Genomic DNA, 20,023 nt, shown 5'->3' on the forward strand with positions numbered 1-20,023 from the left:
AAATTATTTATCAACTGCCACTCCAAAGATCTCGGCGGCTTACAAAATAAACATGCATAAAATAGTACATAATTACACAGTTTCTGACTGTACCATCTCTTTCTCCCCTAAACAAACTCAATATTTAAACCTAGCTGAACTACACACATAGCACTAGCACAGCACTTAAATATACAAAATATTCTAAACAAATCTTATAGCTTTACCCCCATTGTACTGCTCATCTCTGAGGCTCATCAAAGGGCAATCCCTTTTGGAGGCAAATCTGCCACCCAGAGCTATAGTTTCTATATATATATATCAATACTTGTATCTGACAAATGTTCAGGTTTAAAACACCAGTATCTTAAGTTTTAATAGTTAAAATAATTAACACTTCAGAATGTAGAAACAGAGAAACATGATGGCAGAAAAAGACCGTATGGCCCATCCAGTCTGCTCATCTATCCAATGAATTTAGCTTTATAATTCTCATCACTTCCTTAGAGATCCCCTGTATTTATCCCAAGTTTTCTTGAATTCAGATACTGTTTTTATCTCCACCACTTCCACTGGGAGGCTGTTCCACGTAAGCACCACCCTCTCTGTAAAGAAATATTTCCTAAGATTATTCCTGAGTCCATCCCCTTCCAACCTCATCTCATGACTCCTCGTTCTAGAGCTCTTTTCCATTGAAAATGGCTCACCTCCTATGCATGGAAACCTTAGAGATATTTGAATATCTCTATCATATCTCCCCTATCCTGCCTTTTCTCTAGGATCTTTAAGTCTATCCCCAGATGCTTTGGAATGAAGACCACCGACCATTTTCACAGCCACCCTCTGGACCAACTCTGGACCGTTTATATCTTTTTGGAGGTGCAGCCCTCAGATTTGTACACAGTATTCCAAGTGAGGTCTCACCAGGGACCTAGACAGGGGCAGTATCACCTCCATTTTTCTGCTGATTATTCCTCTCCCTATCCATCTTTCTGGCTTTTATTGTTGCTTTATCCACCTGTTTGGCCACTTTAAAATCTTTTATAGAGTTCTCTCTACCCTCTGATAAATAAAATAAACTTAAAGCAGAATCTTTATAGGAATGCACACAAACATTTATTGTGAACATAAGAACATAAAAATGCCATTCTGGGTGAAACCAAGGTCCATTGTGCCCAACATCCTGTCTCTGGCAGTGCCCAGTCACAAGTACCTGGTAGATTCCATAAAGAAGATATATTTCCTTTTACTCACTCCCAGGGATAGCAATAGCTTTCTTTAGTCTTCCTGTCTAATAATGTTTTATGGTCATTTCCTCCAGGAACTTGTCCAAACCTCTTTTAAACCACTTTGCTAGTTGCTTTGACCATGTCCTCTGGAAACATATTCCACAGATTAATTGTGAGTTGGTGAAAAATGACTTTCTACCATTTGTTTTATTTAGATATTTTTATATACTGATGTTTGGTACTGGCCTTCACAACGGCTTACAAGTATAACAACAATACATATAACATTTTACATGTATAACGAAAGAACATATGGAGGGTTACAATCTGTGGTCAGTTCAGAGGATTAAAACAAAAGTATCTTGGAAGTTTCCAAGTTGTGGAAATAGCAGTTGAACAGTAAAAACAGACAATAAATAATAATACCAAGGTAATGTAAATTCTTATGGAATGACTATAAATGGGATCGGTTTGCAAGTATTAGTGAGGGTCATGTGAGAGCGGGATTAAGGGGGGAATTAGAATAATCTGTTTTTTCTGTTTAGTAAGAGGAACGGAAAAAAGACAACGGCTCAATAAGAACTTTAGAACTTACTTACAATATACAATAGAGACTTGGTTTGTAAGAGGGACTGAAGATGGAGAGTGTGTTGGGAGGTAATTGTGTTGATGTTGTTTAGCCTATGCCGTCTGTATAAATTTGTTGGAACAATCAGGTTTTGAGGTGTTTTTTTAAATAGTTTTATATTGCTCTGAGTCTTAGGGGTTCGAGGAGTGTATTCCATAGGTTCGGGCCAGCCAGTGAGATCGCTCTCTCCCATACATATTGAGTTTGGCTGTTGCGACTTTGGGAATGGCTAATAAAGCCTTATTAGCTGATCTCGTGTTCCGTCGAGGTGTTTGTAGCTGGATTACATTATTTAGCCATTCGGTTTCCTTCCCATATATTGATTTAAAGTTATATTGCGTTATATTGACTTAAAGTTCCCTATCGCATTTCCCCCTTATTGTTCTACCCTGCCCTCCCCGTTCCTCCTTTCAATGTTCCATGTATTTCATTAAGTTTTCTGTAAACCGATATGATGTACCCACGAATACCAATATAAAAAAAAGCTCTTAAATAAATAAATAAATTTGTGAAGCATGGATAGTACTTTGAACTCTGTTTGTTGATGGGAAGCCAGTGAAGTGCTTTTAGTACTGGGGTGATGTGTTCCGTTTTTTTATGACCAGTTAGGATTCTAGCTGCCGCGTTGCGTAAAATTTGGAGGGGTTGTATAGTTGATTTAGGTAAGCCTAACATCAGGGAGTTACAGTAGTCAAAGCTTGTAAAGATCAGAGATTGTAGTATGGTTCTGAAGTCAGTTTGGTTTAGCAGTGGTTTTAATCGTTTCAGTGTTAAAAATTTGTTGAAACCTTCTTTGATCTTTGCGGATATGTGCTTTTTGAGATTTAATTCAGGGTCTATCTATATACCCAGATCGTTCACTTTATCACTGAGTTTGATGATAGTATTGTCGATTTGTATGATGTTGTCTGTGTTGGGTGTGGTACTTTTTCTTTGCAGGAGAATGCATTTTGTCTTGTCCATGTTGAGACAGAGTCGCATTTGGCTTAGGAGTTTTTTTATGTCGTTGAGATATGAGGCTGATAGTTTGAATCCGTTTTTTAGTGTGTCTGTCACCGGTATGATAAGTTGGATGTCGTCAGCATATATGAAGTATGTGATGACGAGACTAGAGAGGAATTGACATAATGGGAGGAGATATATATTAAACAGTGTGGCTGATAATGCTGAGCCTTGTGGGACTCCGGTTTCTAATGGTATTGAATCTGATTTGGATTTATTAATATGTACTTGAAATGATCTGTTATGGAGAAATGATCTGAACCAATCCAATGTTGTCCCAGTCAGGCCAATTTCAGTAAATCTGTGTAACAGACTGTGAAAGGCCGCAGATAGATCTAGCATTATGAGGATGTGGCGTTGGCCAGTATCGAAGCCTCTTATGATTGTATCTGATAGGGCGAGGAGTAAGGTTTCTATGCTAAAGTGTTTTCGGAAACCATATTGTGCTGGGTATAGTATGTTATTCTGTTCTAAATGTTCATTGAGTTGTTTGAGTACTACCTTTTCAGTTAGTTTGGAGAGAAGGGATAAGTTTGAGATGGGCCTATAATTATTAAGCTCTGTGGGATCTAGGTTCTTTTTTTTTTTTTAAATGGGTTTGATTATAGCGATTTTTAGGCAGTCAGGCAATGCTCCTTCTTTCAAAGAGTTGTTTATGATGTTTGTGATTACTGGGGTGATGGTATGGGATATTTCTTTTAGGGTGTGTATTGGGATTTTATTGAGATCATGGTTGGCAGGATTTAGGGATTTAATTAGTCTGTCTATTTCTATGGTCAAGAAATAATCAAAGGTGGACCATGGGCTTACATCTTTCGTGAATAGAGTTGTGTTTTGGAGAGGGTTTTGTTTATGTTTTCGATTATTTTATTGATTTTATTTTTGAAAAATTTGGCTAGGTCTTGACATAGATTTTATTTGTGCAAGAGGTTGCAGGGTTCATATCAGCAATAAGCTTATTCACTATGTTGAATAGTGTCATTGGATTGGGGGAGAAGTTTTGTATTTTTTTTATATTTGAAATTTGAAATTTAATATTTGAAAGGGTAAATAATCATCCTTTATTTACCTGTTCCACCCAACTCATGATTTTTTAGATTTCTATTATGTCCCCTCTCAGCCGCCTCTGTTCCAAGCTGAAGATCCCTAATCTGTGTAGCCTCACAACATAAGGGAGCGTTCCATTCCCTTTACCATTTCGTAAATGGCAAAGGGAATGGAATGCACCTCCTCCTCTGCACCTTTTCTAGTGAAGTTTTTCTCTGTAAAAGATTTGATTATTTGTAATTGAAATTCATTTATGTAGATTTATTATTTTTAAGCGTACTTACTTTTAGAATGTCTTCCAACTCCATTAACTTCTGATCCAAGACTTGAAATTCTTTATAATGGTCTTTATAAGGCTCCAGAGCTAGAAGAAGTCCCTGCAGTGCTTCTTCCAAGCTTCCATCTAAGTAAGACCTGTATCCTTCAGATTCACAACTTACAGAGCCGTCATAGTATAGCTTCTCCAGTGTCCTTGGCACCTCTGTTGAGATCAGCCTCTCCTGTGTTGTTGGTGTCTCTGCTGAAGTCAGTCTTTTCACCAGCTGCTTGGTGATGTTCCCTTCAGAGGTGTCCAGTTCTACAGGCTTCAGTTCAGAAACCTCATCTGGGTCTTGCAAAAGTGATACTGGGACATTAGTATCTAAAAACAGGTTATCACTGGCAGGAGCTGGGGGCTTTTGGCAGACATTGGAAGCTGTCCTCTGTTCGGTGTGGTCTAATTGTGCTGGCAAGCCTTTCACCTGAAGCATCGGCTCTGCAGAGGAGCTGGCACAACAGCTGCCCACGGATGGGGGATTTGACATTATGTCCCTAAGACTGAGATCTGGAGGAGTGATGGTAATCTCAGGGTTGGAAAGGCCAAGGGCATCAGATGAAGCAGTTGATCTGGAGGGTGGGGTGCAGTCGCCATTGGGAAGATCACCAAAACTGAGAGACAGTGGTCTTTTCTCATTTGCTGTCACCCCGTTTTCAAAGACATCATCAGGCAAATGAGACTGAAACAGCAATAAAGAGATACAATTAAATCACATGACTTTCTTAAACAAGATAAGAGAAACTATGATTTTATATGTAGCCAGAGCAAATGAAAGAAAACATATGATATAGAAAACACTCAGAAAGCCCGCATATCTTCATTTGGTAAGCAGGATGAGTCAAATAGTGTTTTACTAACATCAGGCAGGAATGTCCAATACGCCAGGGTTACAAATAGCTCTGGATTTCAGGATAACCAAACTATGCAAAGTGATCATATTAGAGCCACTGCAGGCAAATAAATCTCATGGCTTTACTTTTTTTGATATCCAAATACATAAACTTATTTGTGGCTCTTACTGGCTGAAACTTGAGATCCCCTGGTTTAAAATATTGTGAATCAGACTGGTACAATAGTTATAAAGGTATTTATTTATGGATATATATGGTGCCTTTGACCATGGTAACTTACATACAATGTGCAAAACAAGTTCAGTGGATACTAGACTGGTAAATTTTGGAAATTAAGGGCCGGATTTTAAAAGGGTTACGCGCACCAGGGACTATTTTAAAAAGGCCCAGCGACGCGTGTAAGTCCCGGGACTTTACAAAAGGGGCGGTCCGGGGGTGGGCCAGAGGCCTCCGACATAGTGGCCATTGCCGCTGTGGTAGAGGATTGCGTGCTGGCAGGCTGCCGGTGCGCGCAACTTGCGCCTGCCCAGAGGCAGGCGCAAAAGGTAAAATAAAACTTTTGGGGGGTTAGAGTAGGGCTAGGGGGAGGAAAAGTTAGGGGAAGGGGTGGGAAGGTCAGGTTAGGGGAAGGGAACGGGAGAAGGCAGCGTGGCTCAGCACGCGCAAGGTGCACAATTGTGCACCCTTTTCTGCGTGCCGACCCCTGATTTTATAACTTGCGCGTGCAAGTTAGAAAATCGGGTGTACATGTGCACATGCCGGGTAGGGAGTGCACATGTACACCATGCGCGCTCCTTTTAAAATCTACCCTTAACTGAGGGAGTGAGCAGAAGTGAGTTTGAAGAAATGTGTTTTTAGTTGTGAGTGGAAGATGGTTAGTGATGGAGAATCTTCAGTTTCTGGAGAGAGATTATTCCAAGGTGTGGCACCATGAGAATGTGATGTTTCTAACGAATGTCAGTATAGTAAAAACTTTAAATAAATAAATAAAATAAGAATATTTACTATCAGTGGTCCGGCCAACTGCAGCTTAAACACCTCTCTCATATCGTTCACTCTCAGGCCTTTGTGCCTGCCCCACCCCCCACAGCAGCAGCATCGTTATTATTGGAAGCCCAAGCCTGGAATGGAAGGCAGGAAATCCTCGTGTGCGCATGCAGTAGAGAAGCTCATGCTATCTGCTGCCGTGAGCACTTGAGGGGGAATGGAGCAGGAACAGGGGTGCATGAGAAGGAATAAGAGGAGACCTGCTCCAGCCGAGCAGACCCAGCGTGAGGGGCCTCTTGCAGAAGCAGTGCACTGAGTCATCAGAGGCAGCACGACTGTAAACCTGGGCCATGGAGAATATGGAGCTGAGGAAGACAGTTGCAAACAAGCTGGGCTGCAGGTAAGCCTGCCAGTGGGGTTACAGGACAGAGAACAAGAAAGGCTGGGTCAGACAGCAGAGGTGGGAAGGGAGAGAGAGGAGCCCTGAGGGGAGTACAGGGGCTCCAATAGCAGGACCTGGGGAGATGGCATGGAGGGAGAAAGAGATGGCTGGAGAGGAGAGAGTGGGCTAGGGACTGAAGGATTAAGTGGGAGAGTGGGAATTTGCAGATTGAAGGGGAGAGCAGGGACTTAGATTGGGTGAGGGGGGATTGAGGGAGAGAGAAGAGAGGGAGAGAGAGAGTGGCCCCAGGTGGGGAGGGAAGAAAGGGGATCGGTGGGAGAGAAGCCTGGGGATGGGGGAGCGGATATTTGGATTGGGGGGTGGGGACATGAGCAAGGACTGGGAGATTGAGTAGGAGAGCAGGAATGTGGAGAAGGGAGGGAGGGAAAGAATAAGGATTGGATGAGGGATGGGATAAGGATGCCTTTGAAGGAGAGAGAAAAGACTCTGGGATTGAGCGGGGGGGGGGGGGGGGGGGGGAGGGGCATGGCTGAAGGTTTGCCTAGGGCGCCAAATATCCTTGCACCAATCCTGAAGAAATGCCATTGTTGTGCCACCCCCAGCACCGTGGCACTCTAGGAGCACACCTAGTGTGCCTGATGCTACTACTGGCATTGGCAGGGTAATAAGGGAGAGGCTGGAGAGCTGCAAAGTAACTGAAAAAGAAGGCATGCTACTGAGATGTGAAGATGTTGAAGCATTGAGAAGAAGAGGTGAGAAGGCCTGGCCTAGCGGATGTGAAGGGACTTGGGTTTGATTCTCGGTTCAGGTCTTTCGCTCTCTGTGTTGGTTGAGGCTAGGGATACAGGGAAGACAGAAGTCACAGCCCTTGTGGGGAGGGAGACAGAGGCATCATTAAATGGTGACAGCAAGTAGCCAGATTTAAAGCCCCTTGCCGTGGACTGCCACAGAAATAACTGGATTAAAATAAATTGGGAGGGGATATAAAATAGGGCAAAAATCCCTGGATTGTTGGAAATGAAAGCTCATGAGGTCAAAACCCAGCCGACTTTCTGATTGAGCTGGAAGCCCAAAGGAGCAGGCGAAAACTGCCTCATCAAAACAAAAAAAATAGAGGCAGTGAGTTCAGCTAAAAGAACGTTAAAGTAGTCCAACATGAAACTAGTAAAGTTTGGCATAGGAATTGATGAGCTTTGAAGAAGAGAAGGCAAAGAATTTTGCAGATATTATGTGGTGGAAAAGCCAGAGATAAATAATTATGATATAGCCAGTTAGCTCAGTGAAAACTGATTTTCTGAGCTTGTGCTGGTCCTTCTTCAGGAAAATCTACCATTAATCAATCATTGACTCAAACAGAATTTGTTTAGGTTATGTACTTTATAACTTCTTTAAGAAAATTATGCATGTTGAGTGAATATTATTGTACACTAAGTTTAATTTTTATTTTATTTATAAAGCTGTCCACAATGCATGTACAGCTAGTGATCCAACAGGACTCTTATCACAGCGCTGCACAATACAGTAGGCTTTTTTTTTTATGTCTAAGGCAAGCACACTGGAATGCATCACCACGATATTGCTTTTCTCTGCTGGCTTCGGTTGTATTCAATGAACAAATCAATTCCATGTCTTTGCTCACTGCGTATTATTACAATGGGGCTACAACATGTTTCTGATGTTGATGCACTTTTCTGTTTGGATTATGGCATGCTGTGGATACTTTACTCAAACTGTATTTGAACCATTTAGTAGAAGCAATATTTGCAGCTGAGTTGTCATTTGGAAAAACTATATCCATGGAGAGGCTTCCTGGAGATGATTCCTGAAGGAACTGTTGGGACCCTGTGTCTGCAGTTAGTATAGTGAGGCTACACAGGTTCCGAACTTGTGCGACTCCCCTCTCTCTGCTGGTCTCCCTGAAGATTTTACATAGTAAGGCATGCGGCAGTATCTAATTGTGTCAGTCAAAGTTCCCACAACTTCCAACAATCCTACCTCGGGGTAATATGTTTCTTTTGTTTTGCCAGAAGCTCATAGAAGTACACACAATTGGTTAGCCTGCCAATTATCTTGAAATTATTTAACAGCTCCAAAAGCACTGGGGAATTTGATACTTGGCTACAGACATCCCAAAGTTGTTTTTTTTTTAAGAAACTCTTTGCTTTTATTTGTCCCCAAAGAAATGATAAAGGAACTTTAAGATTCCTTTCAAAACTTAAAACTATAGTAGGCTGAAGGCCATATCCATAAGGAGTATCTGCAGGGGTCCAATCCAGCCAAACAGATTTTAAGGGATAAAAAGCTGAAACTTTGAGGGGTCATATTTCTGAGTTTTCCTTGCAAATAGTAAATCTTTAGTGTCAGGCAGCAAAATAAACTGATGTGTGCAGAATGGCAATCCAAAGACAGAGGAGGCAGAAGTCACTCAAATAAGCCCAGCACTGTTCTGCTAATTGTAATCAGTAGATGGTAACTGCATCTTCGCATCTATGGTAACTTAGATTTGGTCTAGGAAAACTAAAGCAAAGCAATATTATCTAGATTGATTTTGCACAGGTCAATTAGGCATCTACTGTACAACTATATCTGAATGTATGAAGATATTTTTCTTTACAATGCATTATTACAATGCAAATTAAAATGGAAGCAGGCATTGTAGCACATATAAAACCCCGATGATGCTGTGCCATGTAGCCACAACAGAATATTTCCATCTCTAGATTGCTTTCATGTACTTTGCGTGTATATGGTAAATGTTTCCTACCAGTAACCAATCAGCAAAACAGCAAAGGGCAGCAAAGTGCAAAAAAAAAAAATAGCCAGGGCATGCACATAAAAGCCACTTGACCAGTCCCACCCATTCACCACACACATCTTCCCCCCCCCCCCCCCAACCAAACTCACATATCGCTCACACCCTGTGCTAGGCCTCAGCCTGAGCGATGGCAGATCACTAAAAGAGCGACTTCTTCGCAGCTTGTCAAAGAAAGAGTCCTGTAGGGCCTCCAGAACTGACAGTCGCAGCCTGTCTTGTGGAGGGTGCAGCCAGTTCTTTATCGGTTAAAGCAAGAAGGGGAGTTAGTGAATGCACACAGGTGGAACTGCCGGACTGAAACATGGTTTTACAGATGCTAATTTTAGAAGACGATATAGTGAAAGCTTAAAACAGGGCTTATCCTAATTTTCTTTTGTGCTATGACTAAGCACAGAAAAGGCATCAGAAAACTACTGCAGCCTAATAGTAATTAACAATCGTTATCTGTTGCACTGACCTCACTTATAAAACAGATACCGCAGGCAGCATTTTGCTTGCTGATAAGAATCAGGCTAAACACATAGAGCCCAAGGCTTGCAAAGCATTTAAAAGTATCTATTAGAGGCTAAGTGTAATTGAGTTCGTAGGTTGTGGTGTTTGCTAAAGCCATTGAATTCCTCATTTGACAAACACTTGAGACATCAAACCAAACTTACGAAAAATGAGTGGTCCTTGAAGGTTGGCGTCTCTGGCGTACCCTGGCTGTAGATGGAGGCCCTTCTTTGGAGAGCCGATGCCTTGTTTACATTGCCTGTGGATGGGGTCAGGTCCTCACTATCAAATGGGCTGCAAAACAACAGGACTTTCCTCAGGTCATGAAAGCACACCCACCCCAGTGCAAATAGTTTTTCGCCTTTTAACGTCATAATAACGGTTCCAGTTCAGGCCAGATGCATTTTGGCAGGGAAAAGTGCAGAGACATTCAGGAAAGAAAACTTTCAGAGGTATAGCCATGCTAGTCTGGTGTAGCGAACATGACAAGAGGGGGCTGGCACCTATAGACTAACCAATTTACTGAGGCATGAGCTTTTGAGGACAGAGTGCACTTTGTCAGATGCATGAAGTGTAATACAAGAGGTGGGTAAATATGGAGATGGGGAGGGGGAGGATACAAAACAAAGAGAAGGCACCAGGGGTTTTATAGTATGAACCAGAGGGGTGGGATTACAGGTAGGGGGTGCAAGCTCTGGGTGGGGCGTTGATATCAAATGGAACGTTCAGTTGGGGCCTTCATTTAATTCACATCTGTTTTTTTGCCTTCTTTGGCCACCTCATGGGGGTGACTGGGGGGGGGGGAGGAATCAGGGGGGTCTCAAGAGATCCTGGGGGTTTTCCCTATTCTGAGAGGGGGGGGGTTTCATGCTGCTAGACCCCGTTATGAAGATGGTGGCCATAGGATGCCATCGAATAGCTTTTTTGGGGGGAACTAACCTGTGGTATTTTTCCCATGGTATTTACCGGAGGGAAAATGCTGCAACTTAGTAAATGACCCCTTACATTTGTTCCTGAGGCAATGAGGGTGAAGTGACTTGCCCAAGCTCAAAAGTATGTCAGCAGGATTTGAACCCTGAAAAGGTGAGTATATAGGCTTGGCATAATAATTAGTAAGGAGAGGAGGGAAGTAATGATTGACATCCTACATGGAAAGCAAGAATCAGAGGTAGGGAACTGTTAAGTATATATTACATTATGGGCCTGATTTTCAAAAGCATTTACTTCCTTAAAATTGGCTTTTGAAAATTGCTACATGACAATTCAATGGCATATACATCCTATATGCCATTGAATTGCCCATAGGATTTACTTGTGAAAATGCACTTTATGCGGGTAAATGCCTTTTGAAAATGACTACATTACATTGAAACGTGTAAATCCTTTTGAAAAATACCCTCTAAATTAGCATGACAAACAATCTTTATTGAATTTTTTCAATGAGGGCAACAAATAGTCCTGATAGATAAGCTAATACTGCAGGAGGATTTCTTCAGTGGTTCTTTAATTCCTTAAATAATGCTTTAGTTCCAAACCTAAAGAGAGTAAGGCAAAGGAACCTTTGAGAAAAGAAAACTGGTTTTTACCTGCTAATTTTCATTCCTGTAATAACAACAAGTGGGTTTTGCATTCCTACCAGCAGATGGAGGCAGAGAACAAAATCTTTGAGGCACTGCCTAATAACAGAGAGTGCCACCTGCAGTCCCTCAGTATTGACTTGTACCCAAGCCAATGAGTAGATAGCATTCCCCTTTCATAAGGTGAACCAGAAACCCCAGGGTTGGAACCTGAAAGACCTGCTCTCAACACACTTTCACCAAAAGTCGCATCCTCCTATGCCCGAATATCCAATAGGTAATGCTTGGTGAAAGTATGAAGTGAGGACCACATCGTGGTCCTACACATCTTTTGGGCAGACACCAACTGACATTCTGCCCAAGAGGCTGCCTGCAATCTAGTCGAATGTGGTTTAAGACCCATCCTGAAGGGAAGGGCATGAAACTGGAAGTGATGTCCTAGTTCCATGAATTGCAGGAATTTCTGATTGCCTTTTGAATGGGAATATGTAGATAAGCTTTGGTTAGATCCAAGGATGCTGGGAACTCTCCTTTGTGAACTGCTGCTAACACCATAGGCAATGTCTCCATCCGGAAACACGGTACCCACAAGGCTATGTTTACCTTTTGAAAATCCAAAATGGGATGGAAGGTGACCTCCTTTTTGGGTACCACACAATAAATGGAATAGCTCCCCCATCCCCGCTCGCTCAGCAGAACCAGAATTATAGCTTCTAAGCTTATCAACCTTTGCAGATTCCCCTCTACTGCTTTCTGTTTGCTTCAGGACGAGCAGTGGCACTCCATGAAGGCTTCCCTGACCAGGCATGAAAATTCGAAGGCATAACCGCCTCTTACAAACTCCAGAACCCACTAGTCCGAGGCCCACTCCTATATAAAATGGGACAATCTGCCCCCTACCACTCCCAGTGAGAAGTAGGCAAGCCTGGCTTCACTGAGAGGCCTTACCCCCTCCGGTCCCCTGACCGGAGGGGGTAAGGCCTCTGGAGGATCTGCCAGAACTCTGAAAGGGATGCTGCTGTTCTGACAACTCCTTTGGCCCCAAGGCTGAGGCTCCTTCTCCTGGAATGAAACCTCCTTGAATCCCAAAAACGGGACCTGGGTGGAAAGACCTTCTTAATGCTCTTCTTATCCCCCAGCAGTTTGCTCCCTTTGGATTCCCCTAGGGACTTCATCAGCTGATCCAGCTCCTCCCCGAATAGCAGTTTCCCCTTAAAAGGAAGACTGCACAATTACACAACCACAGAAGCCTGCGTGCCACCACCGCCGAGACCATGCTCCTGGTGGACGTGCGCACCAAATCATACAAAGCAACCGCCACAAAGGCCACTCCAGCCTCCAGACATGCTGCCTGAAGGGACTGAGCATACAGGTGGACACCTGTTCTTGTGGCTTCTGAATCCGGCACAGACAGGCCCGCTGCACCATGCTAGCACACACCGCGGCCCGAAGACTCAAGGCTGACACTTCAAACATGTGCTTCAAATGAATCTTCAATTTGCGGTGCTGAACATCCTTCAGAGGGGAGGAACCCGTCACCAGGACTGTGGTCTTCTTAGTCACTGCAGAGACCGCCGCATCCACCTTAGGAGTCTTCAGGCCATCCAAATGCTCCTCCATCGCCCTACTGACCGTCAAGCCCACTTCCAGGAACTCCCACTCCTGGCTGACCAGCTTTTGAATTTTCTTAGGCAACGGAAAGGTACTGGGCGGACCAGGCAGCTCATCCAGGACCAGATTCATGCCTTCATTGTCCGACTCCTCCTGAGTCAGCTTAACCCTCAATTCTTCCAACACCTGAGGAATGAGGGGTCGGAACTCCTCCTTCTTAAACAGGCAAACCACCTGAAGATCATCCCCCTCAGTCACGGGCCCCTCATCGAGCTCTGGATCATCCTTGCTTACATAAGGATCAGGGATCTGACCCCCATCCTGATCCGCTCCCTGCGGTGAGGCTGGATCTTCCTACATCTCTACCAAGTCATCCAAGTCCCTGGGGTCACCCTCTGCACAACTGCCACGCAACCCCAGCCACTTAAGCAAGTCCCCAGAAGCACCCGCCGAAGCCTTTGGGCGGAACTGGTCATCTCTCCCTGGATCTCCTCTCTCCTGCACCCTTCCTAGCCATGAAAGCTTTGTGCAACAGCAGGACAAATTCGGAGGAAAACCCCTCCGGATCTTTGAACCCTTGCTCAAGGAGACTGTTCTCTGAGTCCATACCCCCCTTCCTACCTTCCTCAGGCCCCTGCACTGCAGGAGAGAGTGGAGGAGGGGAGTCACTGGATTCCCGGCAGGGTGGAGTCCCCTGGCTGTGATCCCTCGAGGATGCAGCTGCAACAGAGACAAACCCCTCCCTTGGCCACCAATATGGCTCCCGTGAACCAGGAGGCCCTCCTGGCCTTTGGACCCTTCGTGGAGGATCCCTCCTCCCCTGAAGCACAGCTTGTGCAGAGGGAACGAGAATTAAGCTGGGCCAACCAGAGCCCGCAGGCCCTGCAAGCCTCCATGCGCAGTTTGGCCACTATGAAGCATGCAGTCGCAGCGCGGTCCGAGTGCACCGCTCCGAAGAAGGCGGCAACCTGTGACTGGCCTGCTGAACCACGCAAAACACGCAAAAGCACCGACACAAGCGGTGAGTGGGAAAATGGCGGCAGCCCAAGCGCCGTGCGAAAAGTGTGCCACGCACAAAAAGATATCCTCGCCGGGGAAAAATAAACAAAACATGGCACACTCCTTGCCCTAACCATCCTGCCAAACCCGGCATCTCCCGCTGGTTGACCGCCCCGGGACTGAACCTCAGACTGATTCTCCTGTCTCTAATACTTCAGCTCCTTTTTTTTTTTTTTAAACTAAAACAAACAATGCAAAGGATCACAAAAGGGATACTTCCTGAATAGAGAAAGCAGCTGGTAGGAGGGGACTTCAGAAATCCAGAGTGAGCCAGTCCCCTGGCTATCAAGGTCTCCGGAGACAACGGGCCACAGCAGTCAGGGGTATCCAACCTCCCGGTTTCCTGGCTCAACCCCAGGGATGGCCCACAAAGGAACCTAGCACCTCAGGGAGCTGATCCAAGACTTCTCCTAATTTCAACTTTCAATCAGAACTGCAGGTTTGCACCTCTACATCTGCTGGAGACAGAGAAATACTGGAGGACTGCAGGTGGCATTCTCTGTTATGTAGCAGTGCCTCAAATCTTTTGTTCTCTGCCTCCATCTGCTGGTAGGGATGCAAAACCCACTTGTCTGGACTGATCTGGGTATGTCAAGGAAAACTGGTTCATAAAAGCACAAGTTGTAAATTCTGAAAAATATCTTTGGTTATAAAACATACTGACACAAATAAAATATGAACTAAAAAAAAACCCCCATACAGACACATTTCTTAAACATTGCATGATTTAGGACATTTATTGAGAGAAGAAAGGGGAATAGATGTCTGCTTTGTCCTTTGATGCTGACCAGTAAAAAGTGAAATAGCCAGCTCTACTTACTACCAGGAGACTTCAAGATTTAGTTTTATGGTTCCAAGGTCATTGATGTCAACAGCAACCACCTGAGGTCTTGCTGAGAACAAGTCTTTAGTTTCACAGGTTACGCTTCCGACGAGGATGTGAGTGGCCAGTCCTTTCAGTTCCGTGACCTAGTAAAGTAGCACAATTATAAGTGAAATGGGAGCTGTAGCTGTTTCTATTAAACAGAATGCTGTTTTATTACTGTTAACTTGTATCAGACACTATTTTCCTTCGAGATAACAGCTCTATTTATTTTAAAACTGTATTTTGTCCTTGAAACCCCAACCTTTCATTTTGTAGAAAAACAATTAATCACAGGTGTTTAGGTGTACTGCAGAGAAACCTGAAATCAGCTGAGTTTAACATGATTGGTTTATTGCATCATGACTATGCTTTTAGACCTCTTTTTACAGTCTTAGTTGTCTATAATTTTAGAGCTGGGAAAGACAGGGCATCCAGCTCAATCTAAAGGGTCTAATACAGGGGGGGGGGGGGAGGAAAGCAGATTCCCTCTCTTGTTTTCTCTTTTAAAATGCTTTTCATCCTCCAGCTATGTCTGCTCTTGGAGTTCCAGCCTGCACTAGGCAATTACTGGGACTGTCATTCTCCTCTCTTTCTCCAAGAATAAGCCTCTTGCCCTGACCCTACCAAGCAAATCTTCAACACATTTCTGCTGATTTCTTAAAAAGCCACTAACATGGGAGTCATCAACTCTGGTGGTCTGGCATCCTTTTTAGTGTTCTGGGAAAGGTAGTGAAAAGTATATTTTTACAGCAAACCCTAAATGTGGCTCTTCATTCAGTTCACACTCCTCTCCACCTATGACAGGATCCCAAGATTGGGGCCGTGTATAAAAGTCTGGTACTTGGAGAGATTTTGGGTGGGTGGAGACCAAGAGCTGTCTCTGTGGTGGAGTTTTGAAAAAAAAAAAATAAGGCATTAGGCTGCAATACCAGTGAATTGCCATCAGATGGCAGAAGGTACAGTAATGAGCAGTATTATATGCCTGTTAAGGAGAATGTTCCAGAAAAGTTTACTAAGGGGTTCTAGTGTGGGTTTCCCCTTAAGAGAGCTGAAAGATTATCATCTCTAGGAATAGCCAAAGGAGGGTATATAATCTGGGTAAAGTTTGTTGGGAATGTTTTGTTTTTTTTTGGACTCTAGAGTCTCTAGAATTGAGAGGAGCCTTCAGTATGTAGGAGGCTGGAGCAATGACGGATTTAGGATTTATAGGAACTGTTGGTGCTATTGCCGCCTGTCAACCCCCTCTCTTGGACAGCAGGGAGCAGGAGGTCTAAGGGACAGTCCCCTAGTTTCATGTGGCAAAGCATAAATAATTCTGAAGAAATCTGGCAAACATTTCCATCTTTCATAGTATGTAGTGGACCCTATGGTCACGCTACCGGTAAGTCCTGGGTTCTCCTGTGTCGGCTAGTGGTAGTGCAGGTTGGTGTAGGGGGGAGCTTATCATTCAAATGCAGCCCCTTCCTTTCAGGCTGCCCTAGCGCCTCTTTTTGGACAGGAGTAGCGGCTGTCAGCGGGTTTGACAGCCGACGCTCAATTTTGCCCGCTGACAGCCACAGGTTCGGAAACCGGACACCGGCAAAATTGAGCGTCCGGTTTTCAACCCACGAGCTGCGGGCCAATTTCAATTTTTTTTTTTTTTTAACTTTCAGGACCTCAGACTTAATATCGCCATGATATTAAGTCGGAGGGTGCACAGAAAAGCAGTTTTTACTGCTTTTCTGTGCACTTTCCCAGTGCCGGCAGAAATTAGCGCCTACCTTTGGGTAGGCGCTAATTTCTGAAAGTAAAATGTGTGGCACGGGAATAACTAATAGGGCCATCAACATCCATTTGCACGTTGCGGGCGCTATTAGGTTCGGGGGGTGGGGGGGGGTTGGATGCATGTTTTCAACGCGCTATTACCCCTTACTGAATAAGGAGTAAAGCTAGAGTGTCCAAAACATGCATCCAATCAGGTATCAGCCTGTTTGAGAGGACTGGAATGGCCGTCCCCCTGGAGAGTCTATACAGTATCTCCCTACAGAGAGCTCAGGAGGCAGTCCCTGTAGGTTTGCTAAGAGTCAGGCGGTAGAGAGAAGTTTTGCTTGAGTTGTTTTTCAGGCCCAGTCAGAGTAGCCAGGCAAACCCTGCCCGGGGATACTGACCGGGGTCAGGAGGAGTTTCCTTATCCAGTCCACGCACTAGCTATTTAGGATTTTCTCTCTGGGTAAATTTTTCAGGTTTAAGCTTTTAAATGGTAGAAGCCTGTGCACCACTTGACCTCAGGGCATGGGGAACCCCCATGTCTGGGGCTGTGCAGATTAGGGAAGACCTACCCTCCATACTCTCCAGGAGGAAGGAGGTGTCCTGCCCATCTGGGAACTCTACTTTTCCAAGCCCTGGAGGGTAAAAGTTTGCCTGGTTCTGGTGCCAGGGATTCCTGCGCAGATTGAGTAAGAGAGTGTAAAAATAAAAGACCCTGTGGTGCTGTGAATTGTTAATTGTACCATATTCCATCAGTGCCAAATAAAACCTCAGTGGCTCCAGTGGTTTTATTTGGCACCTTCAGAACATATTGAGACGCACAGGTACCCTTCTCCCAGGGATGAGAACCAAGACATAAAGGGTCACCCTTAGCATTTGGGGCTTTGGAAGTAATCGTTCCCCGCTCTCGAACAAGAATCCAGGCCCTGAAAGTAAGAGACTGTGTTCAAGCTAGCCTGGTAAGGTTCCAGCCCTGAAGAATCAATACAAATAAGTTTATGGATCCACCTGTGCAGGATAGGCACACCCATTCCCTACCAGTGAAAGCGCTAAACCCGCCAGTGCCGCCCATGCCATGTTTCAAGTCCTACCTCCTCCCCTCCCAAGCAGCATTTGAAGCAGGCCCTGTCCACTAGAAGCACTTTCCAGCAGGATCCCTGGCCCTGCATAAAAGCAGAAGTGCAGTGTTGCAGAGCAAGGCAGCCTCAGTAAGCAATGCTGCCGAGGGTGAGAAAAGAAGTCTGGAGCCAACACCAGTAAGGGTGAATGCTGTTGCAGTGTGTGTATGTATGTGGGAGGGGGAATGGGGGTATTCTTGATGGGGTGGGAGGAGACAGAGAGGAGCATGTTAGGCAGGGGATGGGTGAAGATGAGGATGCTGCTGAGTGGGAGAATCTGATGTTGTTTTTTTATTCTAGCTTCTGTCCACCAAAAGTAAATGCTAATATTTAACCTGAAAAATGATGAGCCATTGTTTTTCCAACCGATTTCCTCCTGTTTTTGTTCTTATCACAATAAACCCTGATAAATTCCCAGGGAAAATAAAGAACAATAAAAAACAAAAATGAAGGTCCCTAGCTATTCTGTAACTTTGTTCTGCCATCTACATTATTGGATATAGTTGCCGGCTGGTATCACCAGAAAATTAAATAGTTAAGTTTCAATTCGACCTTGGTGTGGCACGTGTATGTGAGACACTTTGACTACCAGCAGCAAGATGAAGAGAGGGGTAGAGTTTGCAGAGGGGAGATCCAGGGAGGGATCCCTTGTGCAGTCCAAGAGGAACAACCACCTTCAGCCCGGGTCCATTTCACCCTCTGTGTGACCCAAATTGCTGAATCCCAAAAATCCTGAGACCTGAACCTCTCATCATTTTATGTGCCCCGAGAGGGGTTACATTTGTCTGCACTGAAAATAATAAGCCCACTGGATAAACCTTCCATGTGAACAGATGCAGAACTCAAAAGAGAGTAAGCAAAATATGGCGCCGTTCTACCAGACATTACTGCTTTGCTTGACTTTGGATATATTACGTATCAGGTGCAAGGGTACACAGTATTATAAAGTGCTAGTGATTCAGCAAGAAAAAGTTAGACGCTCCTGTAAACCCTAGAAACAAATTCAGTGGGTGTTCCAAGCAGACGTGTGACTACAGATCCTTGAAAAATCCTGGAGTATAGCTGATTTTACTGTTGATTCTAATTCTTTGTCATTCTCCACTTCCTAAGAGTCACTAGAATGAAGGAAAAATGGGGTAGATTTTCAAAGGGTTACACGGTAACTTACTCACTTAACCCTGAAAACCTGCCTCTGCGCGCGCCAAGCCTATTTTGCATAGGCTCGGCGGCGTGCGCATATGTCCCGGGGCTTTGAAAAGGGGGAGGGAAGGGGGCGGGGTCATGGGCGTGGTGCCGATCCAGGGGCAGGACTGAGGCCTCCGGCACAGCGGCCGGCACACGCAAGATACGCCTGCAAGAGGCAGGTGTAAAAAAATAAAATGAGGTGAGGAGGGATTTAGGTAGGGCCGGGGGGTGGGTTAGATAGGGGAAGGGAGGGGAAGGTGGGGGGGAGCGAAAGAAAAGTTCCCTCTGATTTCAGAGCGGCATTGGAGGGAATGGGGAAAGCCATTGGGCCTCCCCTAGGGCTCAGCGCACGCAAGGTGCACAAGTGTGCACCCCCTTGCGCACGCCGACCCAGGATTTTATAACATGAGCACGGCAGCGCGCGCATGTTATAAAATTGGGTGTATATTTGTGCGCGATACCGGCGCGCACAAATGTGCCCAGCGCGCGTAGGATTAAAAATCTGCCCCAATGTTTCTAAAACTGATAATATGTAAAGAGAACACAATCAGACTATTTTCTGACATACTTTTATTGGGGGCTAATATCCACATTTGTTTGGGAGAACAAAGATGCTAGAATTGCAGTTTCTTAGCTAGCTATGGGTGTCCAGCACAGTCCCAGGCGGTGCAAATGCGGTGATTTTACCTTAATTGAAATCAATCCATTGATAAGAGGAAGGAAGGCCATTTCTTCTCCATCCCAGCTCTGCTTTCCATTAACTTCTATTTTTCCCTTCAGTTTCCACCGTTGTCGTCCATACCTCATGAAAATCTAAGGAAGGGAAACAAGATTGGAGTATGCTAGCGCACAGCACTTCTCTGGGCCCAAGGTTTGACATTCTGTCAGACTGTGTAGAGAGGTGGGAAGGAGGACAAGGGAGGTGAGAAGAGAGGAAACGGGATCTTGGAATGGCACAGAGACACGCTGCTTAAGACCAACCGACCCCTCTAGACACTAAAGCAGAACCTTCTTTGCTTTTATTTTGTACGGCTAAACAAAAAGTGTTGAAGAAATAAGGTTGAAAATAAAATGAAAAACAAAATATTTATCAAGTCTCACCGAATACCATTT

At 44.6% G+C, this 20,023-nt stretch overlaps 1 protein-coding gene across 7 annotated transcripts in view; it reads right to left on the bottom strand.

Moving 5' to 3' along the window:
- RIPOR2 (RHO family interacting cell polarization regulator 2) overlaps positions 1 to 20,023 on the bottom strand; it is a 214,043-nt gene that overhangs the window by 64,225 nt on the left and 129,795 nt on the right. For 6 of the 7 annotated variants that reach the window (XM_029590784.1, XM_029590787.1, XM_029590785.1 and 3 more), the window contains exons 10-13: positions 19,598 to 19,723; positions 14,817 to 14,965; positions 9,914 to 10,043; positions 4,170 to 4,880 (exon numbers count right to left, since the gene is read on the bottom strand). In XM_029590784.1, the coding sequence (XP_029446644.1) occupies positions 4,170 to 4,880; positions 9,914 to 10,043; positions 14,817 to 14,965; positions 19,598 to 19,723 (1,116 nt within the window). Of the gene's footprint in view, positions 1 to 4,169; positions 4,881 to 9,346; positions 9,494 to 9,913; positions 10,044 to 14,816; positions 14,966 to 19,597; positions 19,724 to 20,023 lie in introns of all 7 variants that reach the window. The other variant, XM_029590790.1, reaches the window with a different exon arrangement.

The sequence above is a fragment of the Rhinatrema bivittatum genome, chromosome 2, assembly GCF_901001135.1.
Source record: "Rhinatrema bivittatum chromosome 2, aRhiBiv1.1, whole genome shotgun sequence".
In the NCBI taxonomy this organism is placed as follows: Eukaryota; Metazoa; Chordata; class Amphibia; order Gymnophiona; family Rhinatrematidae; genus Rhinatrema; species Rhinatrema bivittatum.